The sequence below is a fragment of the Pseudophryne corroboree genome, chromosome 3 (assembly GCF_028390025.1).
Source record: "Pseudophryne corroboree isolate aPseCor3 chromosome 3, aPseCor3.hap2, whole genome shotgun sequence".
Lineage (NCBI taxonomy): Eukaryota > Metazoa > Chordata > Amphibia > Anura > Myobatrachidae > Pseudophryne > Pseudophryne corroboree.
Genome location: NC_086446.1, coordinates 727,404,920 through 727,432,498, shown reverse-complemented (window position 1 = coordinate 727,432,498; position 27,579 = coordinate 727,404,920). Strand labels below are relative to the sequence as shown.

The window sequence follows — 27,579 nt, the reverse complement described above, 5'->3', positions numbered from 1 at the left end:
GGCGATCTCCAGGCAACATTTTATTTGAAAGAATTTTAATTTTGAAACGCACTGAATGCTGGTAAATACCAGGTCTGGTACCAATATGCTCTATGCAGTCATCATTCACACACTTTGGTGAAAGGATCTACAGTAACTTGCTACAATATTTTTTTATTTTATTTTTTGCCCTAAAAAAAAATAAGTAAAAAGAATAAAAAAATAATATATATATATATTTTTTTGCAGGATTCTGGAGTTAGTTGTGCTTCCCGTGTTCAGCTTATTATCCTGCGCAAATCTTTGCAGCTGTGAAAAAATAAAATTGTCTACTGTTGTCCTTCGGGACAATCCGATTCCTGCTTCATATCATACACAATGTACATAGCAACATTAAAATGAATGTTCTTTATTTTAGGGGGTGGGGAGTAATTCTGCTTAGAGTCATATAGTTTTTGTGCAGCTTACAAAAATAAATACTTGTGTTTTGCTAAGATCATAATAGCTCATTAGAGGGAGGCCGAGCTTGGACCTCTACCAAAACCTAGCACCACAGGGCTGAGCTTGCTAACTTGAGCCTATAATGTTGCCAGTTCTATCTCCCTGGGGAAGAAGACGACTAGGGGAGAGGATCCAACCTTCTTAATTGTGAACCTCATTAGTGTTGGTTGCTAGGCAAAACATACACCTATCCTCAGTTCATATGAAAGGGATAAACAATACGTCACACTATAATGACTCTTGGGTTTATGGCAACCTCTAATTATTATATTTTGTTCTCTTTTACCTTAGTCATTATTGCAGAAAAACAAATTAGTTTATTTTTGCACAGCGTGGCAGATTGTAAATCACGCTCTTATTTTGATATCTAAATCATCATGTTACACTTATCGTAGCTACTCAATCTTGTTGTTTTATGCAAATCAAGACTTTATATTTTTTTTCTTTTTATCGCTGTAATAAGCCATTTATCTAGCTTACTCGTTCTTTCATTACCACACATCAGCATCTTTCAGCACCTATCTTTCAGCAACCCGATATCAAAAATAATATCTATATATTATAACTGATTTTTTTTATATATTTACAAAGCACATATGCACATGGAATTAAAGTTATGTAGCATGCATAAGATAATTTTACTTTGAATTTCTTATAATGAACACACTCCCATCTGCTGTTCAAGTCAAGGGTCCAGTGACAGGAAGTTGACCTCATAGTAAATTCCTTTGAGATTTGGTCATGTGTTTTACAACCATTTGCAAATGCTCACAAAAACTTTGGAATGTACCTCTCGTCCGTGACCAGCAAAAAAAATATGTAAAAAAATGAAAAGAAATTGCAAAAAAAACCAAACTGATATCAAAATAAATAAAAAAGTTTGGGAAAAAAAGAAAAATTTAAAAAAAAAGAAAAAAAATGAACAATTTGAGAAAAATGGACTACTGGTTGTAAATTATTTCAGCTGAAGGTAAAATGGAATAAAATGACTGTTAGAATATTCAATTTTTTTCCAAGTCCTTTGTTGTATGGCCTAAAAAAAATCTCCATCTGTCTGTTGATCAATGAATAGAGGTGGAAAAATAGATGTAATAGTGTATTCAAAATAAAGCTTGATGTATAAAAAAAAAAGCATTGCAAAGGAAAAAAAGGACATGTAAATGTATGCCTACCATTTTCCAGATAAGAAGGAGCCGTACCTTCTGAGGGGTCAAGGCGGCGAGCCCGCCTTCCGTGCTTAGAATTGTTGTGTACAAACATGTTGTCTGAGACAGCCAACACATGGCCATCCACATTGACTGTTGTCGATACAACAACCTGAAAAACAAAAAACATTCTATTTAGCACAAGCAGACACTATGGCGACAATCCATCTACAGGTTTTTTTTTATGAGGCTATGGTTAAACTTCAATGCTGTTCATTAATTTATTACCAAACTGGGACAATTGTGGTAGGTGTTTATGGGGCATATTCATCATCACTTAAATTCTACAAAATTAACATTTTCACCTACTTTTGTAAACATTAAGTTTGGGGGCCATTCATCATGAAGGTAATGTAGAAGATACCACAGATATCTCCTGCTTACCTTTCTCGCCTGACCTGGCCTGGGGTTCCCATACACTAGTATGCGGACCTCAATGATTAAGCTCCAAAAATACAATATTTTTGGAGTTTGATTGCAAGAACATTCGCCATCTACAGATGGCGAATGCTCCCTCACTCCCACTGCTTACCTAAGGAAAGCAGGTCCGGCTTGTAATCAGGGATCCTCCTGGATCCCTCTGCCGCTGTCCTTCTTCCGCCGGACGCTTGTGCCCCTGCATGAACCATGGTTCACGCAGGTGCACTAGTTCTAGCACTGACGGAGATCAGCTGCTCCGTGCTGGAGCAATGATGAATTGCTCCGGCGCTTGCGATTAATCAGAATGTTAATTATCACGATAATTAACATGATAAATATGCCCCTAAACCACAATCCTCCTGTACTTATTGAAGATATTGCACAACATCAATGGCTGACCACAGTGTATAAGGAATATAGTGATCATCAAATCACCAGGTCTGCAAAATCTGCCCATCCTGAGTGTAGCCAATTAGACCCGCTTGCAAAATGACCAGATTGATAACCAACAAACCCAAATGTGATGGGTGTAGGCAACTTTGATTTACTGCTAAGGCTGGAATTATTTTTATTCATAGGCTTTAGTAATTCTATGGTGAAATCAGCACATGATTGGGTCAAAGTGAACACAAAAATATCTTGCCATCTAGATCTAACCAAAACGTTACTTTATAATATAATGATTCCGGTGTTAGTTTGCATTTCCTTCACGGGCAGAAATGTTCAAACCACTGCTTATATTTGATTAAGGAAATACTTCCACAAATCAAAACATTTTACCCATCTACAAAAATCAAAAACTCTCATTGCCCTCCAGACATCTGTCACTTCTATGATTACATTTACCAACCAATAATGATGTTTTTGCATATGAAAAGCTTGAATGGAAAATGAATAGTGAAAGTGTTTTCAAGCCATGAAAAGTATCCATTCTCAAGTTCATTTGGATGGTGATTGACCCTGGTATGTCAATGGAATTTCCTTCTTTCTGTTAGAGTGAAAGGCTTCTATTCTTACTGGCCAGGTTCAGAGTGCGGCCATAGAAGAAATGATAGATAGGGCACTCTTATACTCCAGCTGCTTCACACAACGACTTACACATCACAACCTTGTTAACCAGTAACACCTTCAGTACACGCATTGTGCAACTCATCCTGGAGATGGTTCTGTGCTGAGGACCAAACTAGGCAGAGGACTGTACGTGATTGAGGTCTGTTTGCGGATGAACCCGCATGCTGACGTATTTCCAGAATGGTCTGTGGGGCTTATATAACCAGTGCAGTTTAATTAATATGGGAACTATGGAAATGATTATGATAGGTCAGATCTCAAATTGTCGTAATAAGATTGATACAATAGAGTCAAAATATAAGGGAAGTTTACATTTAGGGAATAGCAGCAATGATATATATATATATATATATATATATATATATATATATTTATACACAGACACTTGATACATATTTGTAATCTCAGAAGGTTAAAATGTGAGTCATTTATGGCATCCAATCAGAAATTACCTCTGTCTAGTACACAGTAGGAGAATAGGCAGTGAAATCAAATGTCTGATTGGCTGCCATAGTTCAGTGTAGACTTTTGCCTTTGGTCTACTCTACACTATTAGGGGTTTAGAGCATCTTTTGTAAATGACTCTCATATCCCTTGTGTGAATTGAAAATAACTCAGATTGCTTGGATGTTCATTAATAGGGTTTATTTATTTATTGTTTTCATGAACATGAGAGACTGTAATTATAAAGGTTCCTTCTTCAGGATGCAAAATAGCCCTGTGTGCCTATCTGATACCCCTTTAACACCACCAATGCCGGATCCCACCCGAGAATTGGAAACGAGTCCTTCCCGAGTGGGAACCGGCATTGGACCCTTACAGCTGGCTTACCGACCCGCAATATGCTGAACCGGTTGCCATAGCGGCGAGGGGCAGAGCCGGAAGCGTCGGCAGAGGCGGTGCTGGGAGATTAGCTCATCTCCGTGCTGCCTCTCCCTATTGTAGTGAACGGGTCCCGGGTCGCATCGACCCTTGGAACCCATTCACGATGCCATTGACCCGGTATTCAACACTGTTTTATTCCCAGGTTGAATTACCAGGTCAATCGACCCGAGAATTCGACCATGGCCCTTTCACACCGCACACCGACCTGTGTCGACCTGGCATGATACCGGGTTATTTGTGCAGTGTGAAAAACATTAGTGGCACACTCTCACTAGTAGCTAGGCAATGTACTGGAACATAGGAGCTGCATTATTTTATATGGTGTGCCCTTACATGAAGTTATCATATGCATTTTATATACTATTTCACTACATAAGAAGCTGGTAGTTATGACCTGCCACAGATGCTCATAAGTCGTGTCAACACACCAATAATCATATACATCACCTACGTACTAAAGCAACTGTGTGTACTAAACCCATATATAGCTATCAATTCACTAGCAGGTTATTGGGGAGATTTATCAAAGCTTGGAGAGAAATAAAGCAAAGAGAGAGTATGTACCAACCAATCAGCCTCTAACTGCCATGTTACAGTTGTTTTCGAAAAATGACAGTTAGGGGCTGATTGGTTGTTACTTTATCTTTCTCCGAAATTTGATACTTCTCCCCTAGTGACACAATTGAAGTATGAGGCAATTTACTATAGGACACACCTTCCTAAACATTGGTCCAGCCTACAAAATGGCTACCTCTACTGCCCGTGGTTGATGTGTACAACTTAAAGAGCTAATAGCACTTTCACCTGACAACGCGAAAAGATAGTCAAAGTGCATTATATTATACAAAGCAGTGTTTCCTGATTACAGTGCTAACAGTGCATGTTTTCCAGGTCTCCCCACAGAAGCACAAGTAAAATAATTAGTACCACCTGTGTGTCAGTCAGTAATATGGAAAACATGCATATATGGAAAACTTGCACTGTTATGGTTGCCCGAGAACAGGAGCTGGGAAATTCTGGTATAAAGGATAAACGGTGTGTTAAATTGAATGGTGTACCAAATAATGATCAATCTCTTACGTTTGAAGAAATTATGGCGCTATGCGTGTTTAAAATTGTTTTATTCATCCCTAATACACCCTCATGTAAACTTTGATATTTGTTCTCTCACAGCTGGAAAACCGCTTGAGGAAATTTAACATCAACAAGCAGCTAATTAAAAGTAAAAAATTAAAATATGAAACAATATAATACAAACAACAGAAAAAAAAAAAAATAAGCATTGTAAGTCCAGCTGAAGATTCAGCAGAGGTGGTAGACTCTGTTCAGCCGTTGCTATAGTAAATGACATCCTGTACAAAATACAGGATGCCTGCTTTCCATACTAAAGTGCATGCTTGCTTTTAGCCCTCTACACTGCATGAAACACACAGAAAAACAGGGAATAAGGCAGGGAGAAAGCATGACTGTCTTTGCTGTGTCAATTTATATATAGGTCAGTCACCAGGGGAAAATAACAGTTCAGCCAAAAAAAAAAGAAAAGACGTTTGTTCTACATTAACTCGTTTGTGGTCACTACCCTTAGCAAACAGGCTTGCAATGGTGCTGCTTATCCTTTATATCATGCCTAGTTCCCTATAATAATGGAAATAAAACAGAAAAACAAGGAGATGAGCTACAAGCCACCATTGCTGTCCTCTGCTAACTAGCGCTTCCACTGCTGGCCGCAGAATTATTTGTGAGTGATGTTTCTTTTCAGCCATCAGCAAGACAAAAGAGGAGACTTCTAGTCATTCCAGGCTTGACCTTCTGCTCTGCTCACATGGATCAATATTACCAATGGCACTTGAAGCTGAGATCCATGAGAAATGGAGACTCACTGGAGTGATTTGAAGAATAGTTGTTTGTTTTTGTGTTTGTTTTTTTAGCTATATCTTGCAGTTAGCACTTTATGAATTACAGCTAGGCAAAAAAAAGGAGAAGACACAGCACATGCCTCATAATAGAGAATGCAAACAGTATGTATGTTTTAGGATTATTAACCAGTATAGGTGGGCATTGGCCCACTTGTGTGTCTTGGCTGCTCTCACTGGCTGGTGTCACCACGGGGGGGACTATTCATCAAGGTGAATGAGTCCGTTGTACATGCGGAAGCAGTCATTTCTGTATGTTTTATGTAATGGACCCACTGACCATTAGTTCCCCCGGCATGTCATCAAGCTCCAAAAACTTAAAGTTAGCAGTGAAAGCTAACGTCATCTACAGATGACATTAGCCCACTGAGCCTTCTACGTCCTATTGGAAGAAGATACGGAGTGCAAAGAGGGATACATTCAGATCCCTCCACATCACTGTGCACACGGGATGCATTTAGCATCCTGATGGACTGGACACAACTTGGCAGACCGGCGCCGAAACACTGACGGATGACATCCAGAAGGTAAGTATTTGGGGAACTGTTAGGCACTGGAGGGAGGGGGTTAGTTATAGCCATCCCTCTCCCAAAGGGTTAAGGTGGGGCCCACACCAGTAGTGTCAAAATGTGTAAACAGATGTGTTAACTGGGTTGTGAAAACTGGGTTCGGTATGAAATGCCGCTTGTCAGGATGCCATTTGACACATGACCAACACCGGCATCCAAACATTGAAGATCCTAATGTTGGAGGAGGTATTTTTACACCCCCCCCCCCCCCCCCCCCCCACTTAACACAGCAATACTGCCCCGGCTACTAGTTCCCTGCAAAATACATGTGGTAGGGCTCTCAGGAAAGCTGTTTTTTGGTGCAGCTGTCCTGACAATGATGCTGTACTGAATAACTGTGGTGCCTTAGGTCCTGCCACTACAACTCACAGTGGATTACTTTCATAATTACTGTAGTGCCACAGTAAATAATAACAAATAACCCCCCCACCCTGTCATTCATAGAATTTTCTTAGTAAGTAGATAGTGTTTGAATATAGTACATTTCCTGGAAAACTGGAACTGGGAATGGAAGATGCACTGTGTATACTGTAAGTCACATGAGGTGGTAGACATCCTATACCCTTTCATCAAAGTACTTATACATACTCCCTCTCTGTAAATCTAAACCTATAAATCATATAGAACAGAAATGACAAACAAAACGAAGGACAGAAAATAAACTTTAAAACTTGGAACAGTCCTTGGAAAGTAAGGACACTTGCTAGCTTGGTACTAAGGTTACACCACATCAAGAAAATGAAAACAAAGGAGATATATAGGGTCTTCATCTCACTGCTCTCCAACAACTGGCGAGACATTGGTCACTTATGTCCACTTTAAAGGATCAGTTTACTTTCCAGATCTATCCCAATATATCTACTTTTATTCCTTGACTCCACATTGGGAAGTGATTTAGCTAGAACTCGAGAAAGAACTGCATTAGCAACAGAGGAGCCATCTTAAGTTGGGCACGCAAGCATGCAATAGAGCACAGGTTCTCAAACTCGGTCCTCAGGACCCCACACAGTGCATGTTTTGCAGGTCTCCTCACAGAATCACAAGTGAAATAATTAGCTCCACCTGTGGACCTTTAAAAATGTGTCAGTGAATAATTAATACACCTGTGCACCTGCTGGGTTACCTGCAAAACATGCACTGTGTGGGGTCCTGAGGACCGAGTTTGAGAACCTATGCAATAGAGTATTGAGTGGGTCAGGGCAGGCCTGGCTGGCCAGCTGAAGATGGTACAACCATTGGTCTAACAATATTACTCTAGCAGAGTTTCTCCTTTAGCCCCTACACAGTGGGGAGGAGGGAGGATACAAGGCTAGGTACCCTGTGACAGGACTGTGCACATACCTCGCAACATGACCTTCTCCAGAAGGGACAAAATGCTCTGCTTCTGGACTTTTCTCTTAATTTATGATTGTCTGCACCTGTGTTGAACAGGTTAATGGATAAGAAAGGTGTTACACCACAGGAGATGGCAATCATACATTAAGAGGGAAGTCCAAGAGCAGAGCATTCTGTCCCTCCTGGACGGACAGTTGGGAGGTATGTGTGCATATAGTTACTTATGAAGAACTTGCTGGCCAGTTCACTGCTAACTTTCCATGTAAGAACGGGTAGGACTGTAGGTGCGCTCCCTTATCACTAGCAGAAGTCTCTGTATGCTCTTCAATCTGCAAGCCCTCTGGCAGGTAGATTTAATTATTGTGTCAATACACTTTCACAGCACAGGTCTATGAAGTTATTCTTGTACCCACTTCAGTGCTAAACAGCCTTTAAGTGGTGCTAATTCAGAGCTAAAGAGGCTAATCTCGCTGAAGGATCTTAATAGCCCTGAGAAGAATGCACAGGTGCTCTGTGTGGCTATTCTCTCATTTGTTGTGTTGTGATTGTAGTTGCAATTCACCAGAAGCACTTTATGCAAACATAGCAGCTAAAACATCACAACCTCTTCACTCCTAGTAAATTCAGCCACTTCTGAGGTATAGAAGTCCCGAAAAGGGCAGCCAACATAAATAAAAGACTGATCTTATGTATCTGTACACTTTCTGAGCTTTGCAGTTACAGTATTAGGGATAGATGTATCAAGCCTTGGAAAGAGATAAAACAGAGAATGATAAATTATCAACCAATCAGCTTCTGTCATTTATTAAACACAGCCTGTAATATGGCACTTAAAAGCTGATTGGTTGGTACTTTATCTCTCTCCACAGTTTGATACCGATCCCCCTGTAGATAGGATCAGAGCCGGCCCTAACCAATATGGTGCCCTAGGCAAGATTTTGGCTGGTGCCCCCTAGCACCGCCGCTAGTTCTGCAGGAGATGCCTGGCATGATTCAGCTGGCAGCTCTGCTAACATCGGGCGCCTTTTGTTTATGAAAATGCATCTTATTTGCATTACTGTGTGGCTAGGATGCACAAGCAACTTCTGCTGATTAAAATGATATGCAGCATGCCTATATTCTGTGTGCAACTGCGGCTATATCTGCATATGAATTGCTACATTACAGTGATTTCCAGGACTACACTGCAACATAGCATTTCGTATGCAGATACAGCCGCAGTCAAACACAGAATATAGGCATGCCGCATATCATTTTAATCAGCAGAAGCTGCTGGTGCTCCTAAAGGGGGGTACTCACGGAGCGATATTCTAAGCAATCTGACTAGATTGCTTAGAATATCGGCAGGATCGCTCCGTGTGTAGCCCCCTCGGCGATAGCGATGCGCGGCCCCGCACATCGCTATCGCCGCTGCTAGATTGGCCTGCATGCAGGCCAATCTAGCGGGTCGCTCACTTCACCCGCTGGGTGAAGTGAGCGGCCCCCCGTCTCCCCCCGCACGCTCAGCACAGATCGCGCTGTGCTGAGCGGCAGGAGAGATGTGTGCTGAGCGGTTCGCTCAGCACACATCTCTCCAGCGTCGGCCCGTGGGTACTGGGCTTAAGCATACCAAGTGCCCTAGGCATTTGCCTAGTTTGCCTTTGCCTAAAGGGGGGTACACACGGAGAGATCCGTGCTTAAAATCTAAGCAATCTTGCTAGATTGCTTAGATTTTAAGCATGGATCTGCCGTGTGTATGCCCTCCAGCGATAGCGATGCGCGGCCCTGCGCATCGCTATCGCTGATGCTAGATTGAGCCTGCATGCAGGCTCAATCTAGCGGGTCGCTCACTTCACCGTTGTGTGAAGTGAGCGGCCCCCCATCGGCTTTCCCCCTCGCTCAGCACATCGCGCTGTGGATTGATTATAGATGAACCAAGCTCTGCAGTGTTGTATGGAAATAAGATATCATTCATCCTCACCATAGGAGCCATATCAAAGTAGCAACTACACTATCAGCCACCCATAGTTCTAATCATTCAGCATGGGAAATTGGGGCTACAAGAATAAGCAAAATAGAGGGTTTATATTTGATCCTCATATTGCTTACTGTTAAGGGGCCTACACACTGGGTGATATCTTGAAAGATACGAACGATATCATTCATAAATGAATGATAAATCGTTCATATCTTTCAGTGTGGATGCACCAACGATGAATGATGCGCATGCCCACAATCGTTCATCGTTGAACGATCATCGTTTATACATGCCAGCCAATTTGGATGATATAGATGTATATACTCCCCATATCGTCCAAATTGACCATCGATATCATCCAGTGTGTAGTAAAAATCAACCATCAATAATATCGTTGGTCGTTAATATTGATAGTAGAAAACATCACCCAGTGTATAGGCACCTTCAGAGTACTTACATCTAAAATCCCTAACAGGCAGATCTTACCACTTGACTTATGTACCAAGTAATGGGACCAGCGCTGAATTTATCCACATGTAGGTTACTTAGTGCCTCGGTGACAATGCCAAATGACTGGAACCCAAGAGGGCCTGTACTTATGTAGTATGGCCATCACAATCATAAGATGACTGAATTCTCCACCAGTCCTTAAAGATATCTGATTGATCCTGGTTAACAGATAACCAGGTGTTTAGGGTCTAGATGATTCTAGATGACCACGCCAATACATTTGAAAAAAACAAAGATGAAATATTCCATTAGGACATCTCCCTTCAGGAGTATCTCAGACTGCATGGGAGTTCAGCTAAAAAGTTCATCAATTTAAAGTATAAAAAAAAGTCTCCTTTTAAAACCCTAAAGCTGACGATTCCACCAACAAAACTGAATTTCACTGGAAAGTTATTGTGTAATTAGCATCACAGTGCCAGGCCATCTCCCTCAGAGTACCTGGAATCTTCGCATATCTCTTGGGTTCCCCGCATTCTTCAGGCAGTTCTGATTACACTTGAGGAAAAACTTTAGGAAGAATCTAGGGAAAGAAAGAAAGAGAGAGGAACAGCCTTTTAAATATGTCACAAATATGAGACTGTCAAACAAAATGGACAGAGCAAGAGGACATATCTGACAAACCGCTATCATATTGAACCACTTCTGAAGCGTTTGACATTTACTAACACTTGTAGGCAGAAGGGATAACGTTTATCAGATATTGCATTTTCTTTTCTTTTAATACGTCAACAATTACTCTCAACACTTCCATAGATTTCCCATAAAACATTGAAACATTTTGGAATTTTTTTTAGTTCCACTGGGCTAGATAAGGGTTTAATTAGAAGTATATTCAAAATGTGAGGGATAAATACTATATGAAAGGGGATAAAATTAAGGATCCAAATAATAATTTGATATTTTTCGATGAAACTGTCATTTTGTTGATTAAAATAATAATAATAATAATAATAATAATATAAACTACCTGTGGAACCCTATATGTTCTAGATTTCCCAAATACATTGGCTAAATAGATAATAATTGACCTGTCCTGACATTGAAACATCAGCAGTGTACACCAATGCCACAGGGTGGACCCTGCATTATCAAATTATAAACTGTCAATGGTAGAATACTTGGATGTTATCATTGTGTTATATATAACTGAAGTGTTCCTTCAACACTTTTTCAAAGTCATATTAAATTTCATGGAGCATTCCAACTACTGACATATTATAATGCTATACAGGTATTCTCTAAGGCAAAGGGCAATGTTAAGCAGCATAGACACTTTTATATCAGAGTGGATTCTCCTAAGACCTGGAGTTCCAGACAACATATTTTCAAGTTAGTTATGGATTATGCACGATATATATACTTCTATACCACAGTAAGGATGCCTTGTCAGCTACATTGTTTATGGTGGTTGAATATTGTAGCTAAACGCTAGGACTTTGGATGATGTGATGTTGGGTGAATAAATGGGTGGGTTTAGACAATTTATAGCTCCCAGCAACGTTATCATATACCAGTGGCAGCCACTATGAACATTTCTATGCCTCCGAGAGACCTCCAGGTGCACAAACATTAGTCAACCAAATGCCTAGATGATGTTTGGTCTAAAGCTAATGCTTTAAATTAATGAGGGACCACACTTGGTGAATTCAGGTTTCTTTAATTAGAGTTTAACTTGCCTCACCTCTTTGGTATTCTGTATCCTAATGCATGAATGGCATTGTGATTAGCATTACTGCCTCACAGCACAGAGATCATGAGTTAAATTCCCAGTCATGGTCCATTGGTGTGGAGTTTGTATATTCTCTCTGAGTGGGTTTGCTCCGGGTGCTCCGGTTTCCTCCCATACTCCAAAAATATACAGGTAGACTAGTTGTCTTTTGGCAAAAAAATAAATTAACCCTAGGGTGAATGTGTGTCCATGTGATAGTAAATATAGATTGTAAGCTCCACTGGATCAGGAACTGAGGTGAATGACTGATATATTTTCTGTAAAGCATACCTCCCAACATGACCCTCTCCAGGAGGGACACAATGCCTTCTGGACTTTTTCCTTCATTTGTGATTGCCGGCACCTGTTTTGAACAAGTTAATGGATAAGAAAGGTGTTTCATCACAGGTGATGGCAATCATACATTAGAGGAAAGTCCAGGAGCAGAGTATTCTGTCCCTCCTGGAAAGGGTCACGTTGGAAGGTATGGTAAAGCGCTATGGAATAAGTGTGTGCTATATAAATGACTTTTAATAAATGAATAAATAATGAGAGAAACTGAAGAGCTGCTTTGTGTATTATATACAGTTGAATGGATTTGAGCTATCAGCGGATATAATAAAAGATTGATGTTCCAATATTTAAATACAGTATTTGTATTTCCATAGTCGTACACAAAATGAAAATTTTTTTTTGAAATCAGAGCCTTTAAACCCCCTGCTCATCTGTCCAGACAATGCCACGGACACCCCATATGCCATCAGCATACAGTTAGTCACTTGATATTCCACCCACCAATTTCTCCTAAGTACTACTCTGCAATTATACAGCACACATTCTGTTGCGAGGTAAATTAGGCACACCTGCGGCCAGACTTCATTTAAACTGCATCAGAAAAAGGACCTAACAAGGTGAGTACGTGCCTCAAAGTTATAGTCCTGTCAAGCAATTAGGTTTTCACTTCTGGGACATCCGCACAGTGCAATTATGCCACACATTACAACCTGGCTAATCTGCTGAACAAATGTCATGTCTCCTAGTTGCTAGTAAAAGCAGTTCATCTGCAAATGTGTCTGCTCCTAAGCCCTTGCCGTATGCATGTAACAAGCCACAGCATCTCTCTGATGAAATCATTTTACTAGCGCTTAGGAGAAAGAAGGGAGAAAGGAAAGTCTGCAAGTATTCTTCCCCCTGTAGACCATCACATAAGGTGATATAATGCTCTCCATACAGCACTATTCTGTGTTTTGTAACTAGTTGACAAAACTTATTTTCTGACTCCGGGTGTAACTCATGAGACCGGTATGTGCTCCTTTTGCAATACCCTATTCAGATGGTGGGATAGGCGTACATATATTTATACTGTACCTGCAGGACAGATTCTCTGCTAACACTGTATCTAACATTCGCAGACTGCACTATGCGTAACAAGTTATTAGTAATTACATTAGTTAATAAAAAGTGTTAAACATATGATGACACTAATTACATTGTAAGACCTTAAGGGCGCATGGGGCGCTTTCCAAATCAATTTAATCATGTCTAAAGTTACTTCCACCCATGTATGCCATAAGGAACTGCAGTTCTATCTATCTATCTATCTATCTATCTATCTATCTATCTATCTATCCATCATATATTTCTTATCTAATCTATCTATCTATCTATCTATCTATCTATCCATCAAATCATATATTTCTTATCTAATCTATCTTATCTCAAATATCTATCTCTCTATCTATCTATCTATCTATCTATCTATCTATCATATCTTTCTTATCTAATCTGCCTATCGAACATATCTAATATATCTATTGTATATCTCATATCTATCTATCTATCTATCTATCTATCTATCTATCTATCTATCTATCTATCTATCTAATCATATCTTTCTTATCTAATCTATTTTATCTCATCTATTTATCTATCTATCTATCTATCTATCTATCTATCTATCTATCCATCTTATCGCTAATATCTATCTATCTAACAAACAAACAAACATGTCTAATCTATCTATGTTATCTCTGATATCAGTGAATCAATCAATCAATCAATCAATCAATCAATCATAGCTTTCTTTTCCAATCTATAATATCTATCTATCTATCTATCTATCTATCTATCTATCTATCTATCTATCTTATCTCATATCATATATTTATCTATATACAGTATATATCCCTGATGACAGTGCAGCAAATAATGCATTAAAACGTTGGATATGCAACTTACCTCTATCTATCTATCTATCTATCTATCTATCTATCTATCTATCTATCTATCTATCTATCTTCTCGGAATTGAAGTTAGAAGTTCTTTGATAATTTACTACTTTATTACACATTACAAATGTCTAAAAGGGTATCTGCAATATGTCAGATCACTTTTATTATTATTATTATTATTATTATTATTATTATTATTATTATTATTGTTATTATTTTGCAATAAGACCTTCTGGCAATGGAATGGTTAATTGTAAAACCTGCCTAAAACATGGTTATTCATTGAGTAGTAATTCTATTGTTGGAGCATGAGACAGGAGTCGAATAGATTCACTCTTTCAAGTCAAATGGTAATTCTCATCCTTTGCTCTATTACCCTTTAATTGGCTTTTTCTTAGAAAATATCTGACAACCGCCTTTACATATCTCTTTCCCAGACCCCGGTACACAAAGGATTTAATGCTCTTGTTATGAGCAGGAGGGGAAAAAAGATCCTCGTGTCAGAAAATCTTTGGCTCTAGCACCAATAAACTCTGTATTACTCCTAAACATGGATTTGTTACTCAATTGAGGTGAGGCGATACAAATTCCAACCTGTCATTAGTGCATTATGCGTAATTGTGTACAGTATGCTTTCAGTTGCATCTGTTGGCCCATTATCAAAATGACCATTATGTACACTAATTCCCTGACCCTGTCTATATTTCCCTAAAGAGTCATAATCTTTCACAGTAGGCAGCATGAATCAAGCCTGAAATACCGCCTCTGTTTACTTGGTTCCCTGAGTTAAGGAAAAGCTACAAAGCGAACAGCCAAATCAAGGCCTCTAAATAGGACTTAATTAGCAAACTATGCAAAGCTGGCAGCAATATGGTACAAGTTTATATAAATAAGACGGTGGAAAAAGCACAACTCATGCACCAATCACAAACAAAGTGCTAAAAAATTCACTCTAATTTTTTTTTTTTTTTTTTTTTTGAAACTATTGATAACAACTTACGTGATGGGGAATTGCCGGCGGTGAACGACTATATTGTTGAACGATATAGTGTTCAACCATATAGTGTGTACATACTGAACGTTATCATTCAACGACAACATTCAGTGACGTCACCGACATTGACGGGTTGAGTTGCATGTTAGCTCAATATTGGTGATGGCTGAACGGCGCGCGGGAGCGCACACCGTTCATCGGTCACCAATACTGCCTACATACACACTGGACGATACAAGCCTAAAAATAAACAATCATGACATTTATGTCATTATCGTTTATTTTTTAGGCTAAAATCGCCTAGTGTGTACCCCCCTTAAACTTCCCGTCCCGGAACGCAACCCATTTCCCTATGCATCAATCTTGATACAGGGGAAAATACTGTAAAATGTTCATGATGCAGATTTATACCATAAAGCACCTTATTGAAGCCCGGATTTTACCCAGCCAGCAGGTAATTGTTTACATTTCGAAATTGGTACCCTTAACCGGCTGTATGAAGCATATAATTGATCGAGAAGCAGATGCCACTAATAATAGAGGGACAAGTTGGTACATGTGTCTTAATTCCCTTAGAGGCCAAAACGCTGCTACTAAACCTGTCTAGCAGTTATATTTATAAAAACAGAGCAGAATCGCATTTTATAAACACATTTTATACAAGTTGTTACAAGCAAGTGACAGGATAGCATATCTCCCACCCGTCCCAATTTCGAGGGGACGGCCTGGAATTCCGGACCCCGAAATGGGTGGAGCTTACACCAAACTAGGCGGATTCTTGTCCAAAAGTGGGCGATTTAAGGAGCATTTGGGCAGATCAGGGGCGCAGCTTGCGTTGTCCTGATTCTGCATGTTTCAGTATTGGCGGGTATGGAATAACTGTATTTATTAACATTTATTCATATAGCGCCTGCATAAGCTGTTGAGCATTGGAACCAGTAATAGAAACAGGTCGGGTATTAAGACTAAGAGACATTAAAAGAGCTAGGAAAGGGAGTGTAAATCACGATCACACAGTCAGATATTCCAAGAAGAATACAACTACAAAATGTTATTACCTGCTGTAGAGAGTTATTAATAGTTCCAAATATTTCTCATGACGACAGAACAATAGAGGGCTACTTAATGCAGAGCTAGGCAACCTACAGTATGACTCTCCAGATGCTGGGACCTAGCTCGGCAGCCACTGGTTGCATTATAGACGGGGCAACCGAGGAGCTACACAACCGGGGCTAATACTAATTGTCCCTTTCCGCAAAAAGGGGACTGTGCAAAACAGACAACCCGTAGCTTCATATTTGTCCCTGTGGTCATCCACCCCACCCAGGCTATACGTGCGGACCTCCAGTAATTCAACAGCCCTTACATCTCAGCTGGCTCTGTGGCAAAGAATCCATAACACAGAGAGTCCTTATATTACCTCTGTACAAATTCTGTTTACAATATAAGACAGGTTATTTGTGGACGCCATAAGACAAAAGAATTTATTCAAAGAAAAAAAAACGTATACCTAATAACCTTTTTTTTAAATTATTATTATTATTGAAATACTTCCCACTGAAATCTCTGTCCATGCACACAAATGGAAGGCGTAAACTTAATTGCACTCTCTGCAGTACGCATGTTATAAAATACTCTTCTTAATTGCCATGCGCCTCAATGATAGAAGTGCGATAATGATCCGGCTTGTAGGTGGGCCACGGGATTCCGTGCTCCTCATCTGTATGTAGGGACGTACGTTGCATCCCTCCTTAACCCATATGTATCATCTACTTAGGTGACTGTAGCCCACCCAAATTAATTTCAGAGTCCGATCAGTGTCTGTGTATTTAAGCTATGAATGAGTTCATTTATATTTACTTTTATGAAGCTGATTATCCAAAGCTTCCCTATCTGATGAAAATCATTTTAATTGTAGTGTTAGGCTCCTGTGTAATATCCATTAGATTATGAGCTGTTTAAATTCTACATGGGTATTGTGTAAATTGGCCCTTTGTGTGCTAGGAAGCAATTACGACCAAACAGCTCTCTTTTAAATGGCTACAGAAGTTTGTGGTGTTGTTTAGGACAATCAGAAACAAAGGAGGCTGTTTAATTGTAATTTAATGGAATATCAAGGAGTCCGTGGCATTAGATGCTGGCAACTGAGAGCAGGAGAGAGAAAAAAAATTAACTGCAATTATGTTTGATTAAAGCTATCCTTCTCAATAATCAGCTATCCTGACAGTCCATGGGGCTCTAGTGGGTTCCAGGATGGCAAAAGGTGTTGAGCAATATTAAGACCAATAAAGGAGATATTAGCATGCCTAATTACAGCACTGCAAAACCTGTAAAAGGGACCTCTGTGTATTGTAATGTGTGAAATAATTGGCTAAGGCCATTATCAATTACATAACGAATGAATTTGGGATGTCAGGGAAAAGCTGATGTGATGCATTTTACTTGACACAGCGCGGCTCCCTTATGTTTTTATGTTCCAAAGGTCTTATCAGCGCTTTATCAAAGGCTGAAACTTTACCAAGTTATGAGGCTGCTGACGCAACTGTACAGGCAGCCGGCGGCAGAGCTTACTACCATCCACACTGGTTACCCTTATTCTCATCTAACCAGAGCCATCAGTCACACAATGACTAATCCTTACTGGTCCACAGATAAATAAAGGCGGGTACACATTAGAGGAACGACAAATCGCGCATATCATCATGGCAGTATGGATGGTGTAATGGTTAGCATTACTGCCTCACAGCACTGAGGTCTTGGGTTCCATTGCCACCCTGGCTCTAACTGTGTGGAGTTTGTATATTCTCCTCATACTTACGTGGGTTTCTTCCAGGTACCCCGGTTTCCTCCCACACTCTGAAAATGTACTGGTAGGTTAATAGGCGCCAACAAAACTTAACCCTAGTGTGTAAGTGTGTGTACATGGCAGACTAGATGGACCAAGTGGTTCTTATGTTTCAACATTTCTATCTAATGTGTATGCCTGATTGCGCGTTCCTGTGGGTTGCATGCAACATCTTCTGGTTGGCCGTGCTGCATGGCCAATCAGAAGATACCTTGTGTGACCCAGTGCAGTGTATGGTCAGGTACACGCCTGCATGACAAGAAATCATGCAGATGGTTGGGACGATTTTCCTTCATTACACTGTACCGAATCACACATGATATTTTATGCTGCGCCGGGAGCGCGCAATCCGACGTACACATTAGACAATATGCACGATTTGGAGTTCCGATACGGAAAATCATACCGATATCATTCTAATGTGTATCCAGCCTAATGAACCACAGACCGAGATGTTGTTTCCGTTGTTGATTACATAATGTAATGTGTACCAGCAATCTGCTATGGTCTGGGGCAAAGGGCAACCTATCCAACCATCAACACGATCACCGGTCGTGCAGTTGTGAGCCCAGCCTAACATACAAACATAGAATTTGACAGCGGATAAGAGCCACTTGGACCATCTAGACTGCCCATAACTGAGACAGCTTTGCCTACAGCCTACAGAAAAAGTGTAATTTAGCTAGCACCAATGCATATCCCCAGGGCAGTAACTAGGGTGGTGTGCCACTGCAGAGGGTACTGTAAGGCAGGGGGTGCTGTTCTTCAGCACCTGTCAGTTTTCTGTTTTAATCAACCACACTTGCAACTTCCTCCTCTTTAATCCCTACGATCACCTGGCTGTCCCATCTACCCTTGCGTACCTAAAAACCTTCAGTCACTCACTCCTTTAGTTAAGGCTCACGTCTCAACATAATTTCATACGTTCCATACCGGAGCAAATAGCTCCCTGAGTAAAGTGTCTGACTGCAATATGGAAGGTCATGGGTTCTGAATCCTGAGTATAAAAGGATGTGACTGTCCAAGGTATGACTGCTAAGAAATGTGTAATTTAAAGTAAAGGATAACTTAACTTAATGACAAAGAGCTCTCACATTAAGTGTTTAAATGATGGTATAAGAGGATCGGTGTCCAAATCCATTTTCTCTGGAGTGTTCTGTAAGTATAGGTGTTCTTTAAATGTATATGTCATGTGGGAAGGGGCATCATAGAAAGTGCTTTCAGTGGGTACCAGGGCTTGCCTTATGCCTGTGTTTGAAAAATAGGGGGTGGGGGGGGCAATGCTTTTTCTGGCCCAGAGCACCAAAAACTCTAGTTACGGCTCTGCATATCCAACTCTCCTTTACACACACACACACACACACAAAAAAAATCTGACTGGTCACTAAAGGAACCTTGTGTGCAAAACGTATTTTTGAAAAAGCCAGAGGGGGGGGGGGGGGGGGGGGGCTACATTCAGAAAGAAGATACCTTAAAGAGCATCCATACCCTATATGTAACAGAAGCATCCGGCCAACCAACCAACCAACCAACCAACCAACCAACCGCAACAGCGCAGTCTACAGAGTCTCAAAGTACCAACTAAATTGCAAACTCACTGAAAGTGGGGGCTCAGTTTGGAAATAAACCTAAACACCAAATCATCATTGTGAATGATTGACTCTGTAGGAAGAGAACTTATTAGATATTCTATCAAACATCGTTATTTTCTAATGTAAAGAACCTTTAAGATGATACCTCTGCATCATTTACAACCTCGGTGACCCCAACTGTGAATAACTAGTGCTAATAAAAAATACATTACATCTGCACAAGTAATGCCGCCAGAAGGTATTATCAGTAACGGATCAACACAATTCACAAAGAAGCATGCGGTGCCCATTGTAAATAACAGGGGCTTTAAAAGATAAGGGTCCATTTATAAATAGTAGTTTAAACTATGACATGGGACACTAAGCTTGTATGTTATGCTTTTACATTCCCTCTCATCTGAAGCATTCGTTAACAAATCACATTGTAACGGTCAGCACTATAATCGGACTTACACTCCCTGGATATAGCACAGTTTGCACTTTGTAGTGTTGCACATTTTCCCAGAAACAGGATGAAAAGTACAATGTAGAGAATACTTGAGTGTGGGAAAATCTACAGTATTATTGACTGCTTTTCATTGAAATATTAATGCAAAAGCTTATCAATCTGGTTCAAAGAATATGGCAAAGTCTGTAGGGAATAGGCAGGTCTTAGAGGTTCTTAAAAGAATTGGAAAACCTGACGGAATAAGGCAGCTAAATCATTATATTACGCAAAATACAAGCAAAAAGGCAAACAGCAAATCCCAGCTAGGAATAAGATGCATGCTGGGATAATATGTATATAACCTGCAAAGTCTATATTGTGTCATTCTGCAGCTGTAAAAAGCAGGTACAGGTTGAGTATCCCTTATCCAAAATGCTTGGGACCAGAAGTATTTTGGATATCGAATTTTTCCGTATTTTGGAATAATTGCATACCATAATGAGATATCATGATGATAGGACCCAAGTCTAAGCACAGAATGCATTTATGTTTCATATACACCTTATACACACAGCCTTAAAGGTCATTTTAGCCAATATTTTTAATAACTTTGTGCATTAAACAAAATGTGTGTACATTCACACAATTCATTTATGTTTCATATACACCTTATAAACACAGCCTGAAGGTCATTTAATACAATATTTTTAATAACTTTGTGTATTAAACAAAGATTGTGTACAATGAGCCATCAGAAAACAAAGGTTTCACTATCTCAGTCCTACTCAAAATATTCCGTATTTCGGAATATTCCGTATTTCGGAATATTTGGGTATGGGATACTCAACCTGTACCACAATAAAACCATGTTATCAGATAAAAGGTGTACTTTGCAGAATCCGTTCTCTATCCCATCATGCTTCTGCCATTGTTTTATATTGACATGGAACAGTCAAGTCTGTTCCATCACCTTCTTAGTTCCACTGCATTCTGCGCCAAACTTACACAATAAAGGATAGGGATTGGTGATCCCTATGCAACATGTGTCTGCTCACATGATCACATTTGGCCACTGACCTTAGAAGAAGGTGAATGGTAGGTGTACTTTTGCCCGCATGTAAATTTCATGGTCTATTTCTGCATTTGGCACAAGTTGAACAGACAGAAGCCTGTTCCATGGGGATCAGTGATCGCTATGCATTTAGAAGTTTCCTTCCATGTATCTTCTGTGCTGCACTCCATGGAAAATGGATGTGGACTAATAGGTCCACCTGAGTGGGTTATTATTCCGGCACTTGCTCCACATTTATTGCACTAGAGTGCATGATGTCATTGGTGCTCCAGTTGGAGAAGCTTCATATTTTTGAAAGGGGAATGTGATCCAAAATGTTGATATGAATACCCGTTATATATTATCCCTTTAAACTGAGACACCTATAATTTAACAGGTTCTTTGGCTGGTGGCACCAAGAGGAGGTAGGGGGTAGCAGGTACTAATTACCTGGGCCTGGGCTGCTGTAGGGGCCCATCTGGGACCCGGGTCCACCCCAACCCCCATCTCCGAATATACTTACTGCTTGCCGTTGCTGGGTGGCGGCATCTTTCCAATGACCCCTTCAGGAAGATAGCTGCCGCGCACTGAAAGCAAAGACAGTCTTTGCTCTCTAGTGCACATGCGCCATCTTCCCAGATGTCACTGGGAAGATGGCGCCGCCGCCGGCCGAGGAGGAGGGAACCACTTCCGAGCAAGCTTAGTAGAAAGCAGGTGCCCTCCCCCACACCCTATCTGCCCCTCCTTGAATAAATTGTGCCCCCTGTGGAGTGCACAAGGCCACAATTATTCATTTATGAAATTATTTATACTTAGCGTAGACACGCCCCTGTTTAGGTCACACCCCAATTACATTACCAGGGCCCCCCCGTGTGGCTGTCTACGCCCCTGTCTGTGGCTGCTAACTTTAATGCATGAGCATCCCGTTTTAAAGGGATAGTATAGTAAGCCTAGTAGATAGATAGATAGATAGATAGATAGATAGATAGATATATCAGTGCCGTAACTAGGCATTTTAGCGCTGTGTGCAAGAAACGGCATTGGCGCCCCCCATGCAAGATAAGGGCAGTGCACTCCGTAGGCGCGCGAAAAATATATAGGGGCGTGGCTTCATGGGGAAGGAGCATGGCCACAAAATAATACCAATTCATAATACGGTGCACAGTAGTATCCATTATTCAAATTACGCTGCACAGTAGCGCCACTACACCAGGTAGAGCCCCTTTTACACATTACAGCAGACAGTCCCCCTTTTTACACATTACGGCAGACAGCGTCCCCCTTTTACACATTATGGTAGACAGCGTCCCCTTTTTACAAATTACGGCAGACAGCGTCCCCTTTTTACACATTATGGCAGACAGCGTCCCCTTTTTACACATTACGGCAGACAGCGTCCCCCTTTTTACACATTACAGCAGCCAGTCCCCCTTTTTACATAATGCGGCAGACAGGATAGAGAAATAGAGAGAGAGAGAGAGAGAGAGAGAGATACTTACCATCTCTCCCCGCTGGCAGTCAGGCACCTCGTGCAGGCAGATCCCTCGGTGCAGGCAGGGGAGGAGGAGGAGGAGGGAGGGGGACTGGAGCCGCAGCAGCACTATGTAATTGGTAGAGGCGCCACTGCAGCATTCCCCTCTCCTTCCGTATTGGCTGCCCGCCGCCGCTGTGAATGCAGGGATGAAGGAACCGCATCCCAGCATTCACAGCAGCGCCGGGCAGCCAATATGGAAGGAGAGGGGACTGCTGCAGCCGCGCCTCTACCAATTACATAGTGGTGCTGCTGCTCCAGTCCCCCTCCCTCCTCATCCTTCTCCGCTGCCTCCGGCGCTGCTGCTCTCCTCACCAGTGTGGCGCACACAGCAGAGGCGGCTTGTAATGAGTCAATTTGACTCATTACAAGCCGTTGGCTGTTGCGCCCTCAGGGCACACCTGGCACACACGTAGTTATGCCCCTGATATATATATATATATATATATACTTGTTTTTACCTTTAAAAGCTACATTTTTGGCAATTTTTTGTACTGACTTTTAAACAGGATTTTACTTTTGGGAGTAAGTTCTAAAATTAAATATGTTTGCTTTTTTATGGGGTTTAATACTTTTTAATAATAGTCATAATTATTATTATTTAATAATACTAATTATTAAAGTGTTATTATTATTAATAATAATAATAATAGTAATAATAATAATAATAATAATAATAATAATAATAATAAAAAATAAAAAAAATATGTGTAGCACTTTTGGACATAAAAGGGTTAAATTAAGTCTTTAAAATATTTTCCGGTGATTGAGAAGAGAGGGAGCACTCTCCTGCTTCCAAGCAGTCTCTCCTAATTACTGGTAAGTCATTGAGAGCAGTGGCCACAGCTGTGTTGTGTGTATGAGCCAGGCCATCAGTCGCTCTAAGTATTGATTACTGAGCAATTCTAGCTGATCGGGTCCTGGAGCTTCAGAGACAATGCGCTTTCCTCAGAAAACCTGTAATGAGCAGTTCCTATACAAGACTACATACTGCTGACACCAGATCTCTGTACTAAGATAGTACACAGGTCAATACATATTGGATTTCCAAAATGCTAGGGTCTTAATGTCAGGTCCTCTTTTTTTCCCCCACTTCTGCCATTAGCTATTACTTGGTTCATGCGCTTTAATGTCGTACGGGGTGGGGGGATCTCCTCCATTAGTCTGATTTATACCTCAAATATGCCATGACAAATTGCTTTAACACCAGACTTATTAAATTCTTGTACATTTTCGAGTTATGGCTCTCATATACTGGTAACATATGCATGACGTCATAATGGAAAGTGCATGGTGTAAGGGTATTGAATTTTACAGCTGTAACCAGATGTCCTTTGTAAGTCTTTTCTCTCTCCTACCTAAAGAGCAAAAGGAAAAAAAAGAAAAAAGAAAAAAAAATTGATAGAGACAAGAGAGAAGGAAGAGAATGAGCGAGAGCCATGCTTTGCATGATCCGCCACTGGAAAATAGCAGGATTTAAAATGTACCCATCCCAGCGGTATTCATGATAACCAGCATGTAAATGTAGATGTGTAAGGATTTGGAAATGTACATGGTTTGACTTGCAGTTCAACAATTACTGGCCTTTGTCTACGGTTCTTACTCTACTGTAGCAGATTCTGTCTCAGAAGGACTGAAGCTATTTTACTTTCCTCCGCTGTAGTAACCACACCGCATTAACAATATTTGTACTACAATCGCCAAGGGACCCACTTCCCAGATTCCATCATTTCTTTATCTCCTGACAAATACCTCACTATTGAACATTATTAGGTTTACAAAATTAACCCCTCACCGACCAGAGCTCGGCTACAACACGGCAGGCAGTCCAGGATAGAACCTCATCACTTTCTACATCCCCCCCCCACACACACACACACACACACGCGCCACCACCTCTTTCTAATGGTTTCCTCCCTACCCCCCCTCTCTTTTCATCACTGTTTCAGCAGCTGCTGTCAAGGGGGCATTTACAAATACCATGATCTTGTACTTTTACAATGATTCTCATTACAACGATACTGAAGAGATCTGATGGGATTTAATAACTTTTTGACCTTGTTCAATATGGTTGTCTGGTGCACTGGCAGTTCCGGAGTCGGAGCACTACTGGCTGGGCTAGGTGCACTAGTAGAAAGTTGTATTGTTTGTTTGTTTTCCTAAAAAGTTCACTTTACGAGACAAAAACAAAAGTACTATGCAATTCCTTTTCCTGTAGTAATAGTGTTGTCTATATCTCCTTTTATCATCTTCTCAGTATCTTTTCCTTGTATTCCACGAAGGCTCGGAGAAGGTTATACGTTCAAAAGGTTCAAGAGAGAGAGAGGAAAAAAATGAAGTGCACAATATTTACACGAGGGTTCCTCTTTCAGTGGCCAGTATTTTCCTTCCAACCTCTTCTTCTGTACCTTTTTATTTTTTTGATTTGCAAAGGGTAGTGAGGGTTGCCATTATTTCCCCAGCAGATCACTCGCCCTGTCAATCAGTCTGTATTTTGTCTTTCACTGTGGGCTCATTAAAACCTCTCTTCGCCCTCCCTCTGGACTCAGCTCTATTTGCCAGCTCTGATCACGGAGTTCCTTCTTTAAGAAAAATGCCAGCATCACTTGCCTCACATCAAATGACTCCCTAGTAACTTGATGCCAGCTCCAGGGGAGATGGGGGAAGACTTTTTTCTTTTCTTTTACAGGCTATGGAGAGATTAAGAGACTATTTGTAAATCGACATTCCCCGATGGTGTTCTGACGCCTTGCCCCATGATTTGGAGGTCAACTGTTGTTGTGGAGTAAATTTAATGCCAAAAGCCAGATTGGTCAAGCGTGCAGCCACAGATTAAACTTTGGCATCAAAATAACATCAACCTATGCTGTAGACATGGGGGCATCTAGAATGGGTTCATGATGTGTGGTGCACACGGGACCCCAGGTCCAGGAGGGCCCATATTGCACACCTTGCACCCATACATTTTAATTACCTCTGTGGTTTTGGAGCTACAAATATCACCAGGAAAATGGCACAGCTACCATATTTCATAAGATGTTCGCATGGGCAGCAGAGAAATCACCAGGAACATCAGGAACAGGGCAAAGGCACCATGTTCCCGGAGACTGGCGATTGCACAGTAGACTCTGGCACAGCTCCAGAGTCTACACAGCAATGGGGGGCTCGTACAAAGACTGCACACAAGCCCCCTTTTCTCTTAAGCTGCCACTGGCTGGAGACCTAGAACCACGGTCATCCAACTGACTCTGGGCAGTCATGTACAGTTAAGTATGCAATCGCGTTGGCCTACACAACTAACAACTGCTCTCTTTACATGGGGTATGAGAATAAGCCTTTGGTGGGTAAGCATGCTGTGATATGTAGTTCCACATAGATGGAGGGTTACATGTTGACAACTTCTAAATGCATTTTGTACCACCTAGGTATGTCTTTTCAAGTTTGAATTTATTTTCTTTTAAAAGCATTTTTTTTTTAAATGTTCTCAATTTTGGAGTTAAAAAATTTTTTGTAAAAATTTAATTTTAAAACTCCCCCCAAAAATGCTGACATCATAGGTCTTTACAGGAAAACATGCACGCAGGGCATTAATGCAGGGGATTGTGTTTGACAGGATTGCCATCCTTTCAGATCCTGATTAAAAACTTATTAAAACATTATAAATGATTAATGCGAGCAGAGCTTTGAGTGGCAATTATTAGTTTTAATGCAGGTAATGCAGCTTAATGAGGGGGGCACATGTGTGCAAAGCTTTAACTTCATTACTCCTGCATGTCAACAAATACAAGAAAAATGTGTCTCCCAACTAGCCATTACTTACTACAGCACTGAGCTCTCCTTTACCTCCCCTGGCTGATGAGCCAAGAGCCATAAATTAATTCCCTCTCTCAGCTTCCTACCAGGCAGAGGTGTTAAAGTTGCAATAAAGTTTTTTTTTTCCTCCCTCCCCCCCCCCCCCCCTCCCTTTCTCAAACCACATGTGGAAAACTAGAACAACAAATTATACTGGGAAAATCCAAAAAAGTATATAAGAAGAAACACATACAACCATGTTTATTAACAGTACTAAAATATTATACGCTACAAAGAGTTCTGGGGGGAAAAATGTGTCTTTGGCTGGAGTAAAACTGCACGGGAATGGAATTTAGTATTTTTTTCCCCTAAATAGCTGAATCATTATTCAGAAAGGGAAAACAAACCATCACTGTACCCCCCCTGAGCTGCCTGAAATATTTTAACACGGACGACTTTCTAACATTTGGAGCTGAATAACATAATAAGGAAATACCAGTCAGCGCCTCTCTAAATTGGTGAGCTGGAAGATAAGCACATGTTGGAATGGGAGAGTACTGTGAATAGAAGCATTTAGGAGGTTGTGAATGGGGGAGCCAGGCCTATCGGGCTGGATGGCAACGACGGCCATGCACACACCCTACCCCAAGAGCTGCACCTCCTAAACGATGCAGTCCAGAACACTTCAGTGGGTGATAAATACATGCAATGCGCCCCAATGCACTTCAGTGGGTGACAGGGGCATTTCTAGTGAGGAGGAGGCCCATGTGCAGGTTCTGTCTGGGCCCCCTCCTCTCTAGCCAGCAGCATTTAGCTCTGGGAACTATGGACCCTAGTGCTGTCCCAAAGTCTACAGTGCATGCGCAGATCTCTGGGAAAATGGCGTGGTGGCCATTTTCCCAGTGATTTTTCTACTGCGATGCACGAAACACCGGGAAAATGGCACCACACCATTTTCCCAGTGATTTCTGCAGTGCTGCTGTTGAGCCGCGGGACTCCGGAAGGTAAGTATTAAAAATAATGGGTGCAGGGTGTGGGGTGTGGGCCCCCTGGACCCCTGGGG

The 27,579-nt window shown here is 41.0% G+C and overlaps 1 protein-coding gene across 15 annotated transcripts in view; it reads right to left on the bottom strand.

Moving 5' to 3' along the window:
* Positions 1-27,579, bottom strand: part of EBF3 (EBF transcription factor 3) — a 152,948-nt gene that overhangs the window by 47,092 nt on the left and 78,277 nt on the right. For 8 of the 15 annotated variants that reach the window (XR_010244053.1, XM_063962209.1, XM_063962199.1 and 5 more), the window contains exons 7-8: positions 10,784-10,865; positions 1,653-1,797 (exon numbers count right to left, since the gene is read on the bottom strand). Coding sequence is in view for 14 of the 15 variants with exons in the window: in XM_063962209.1 (XP_063818279.1) it covers positions 1,653-1,797; positions 10,784-10,865 (227 nt within the window). In the remaining variant the exon portion in view is untranslated. The remainder of the gene's footprint in view (positions 1-1,652; positions 1,798-10,783; positions 10,866-27,579) is intronic. The other 7 variants (XM_063962210.1, XM_063962200.1, XM_063962206.1 and 4 more) reach the window with 1 other exon arrangement.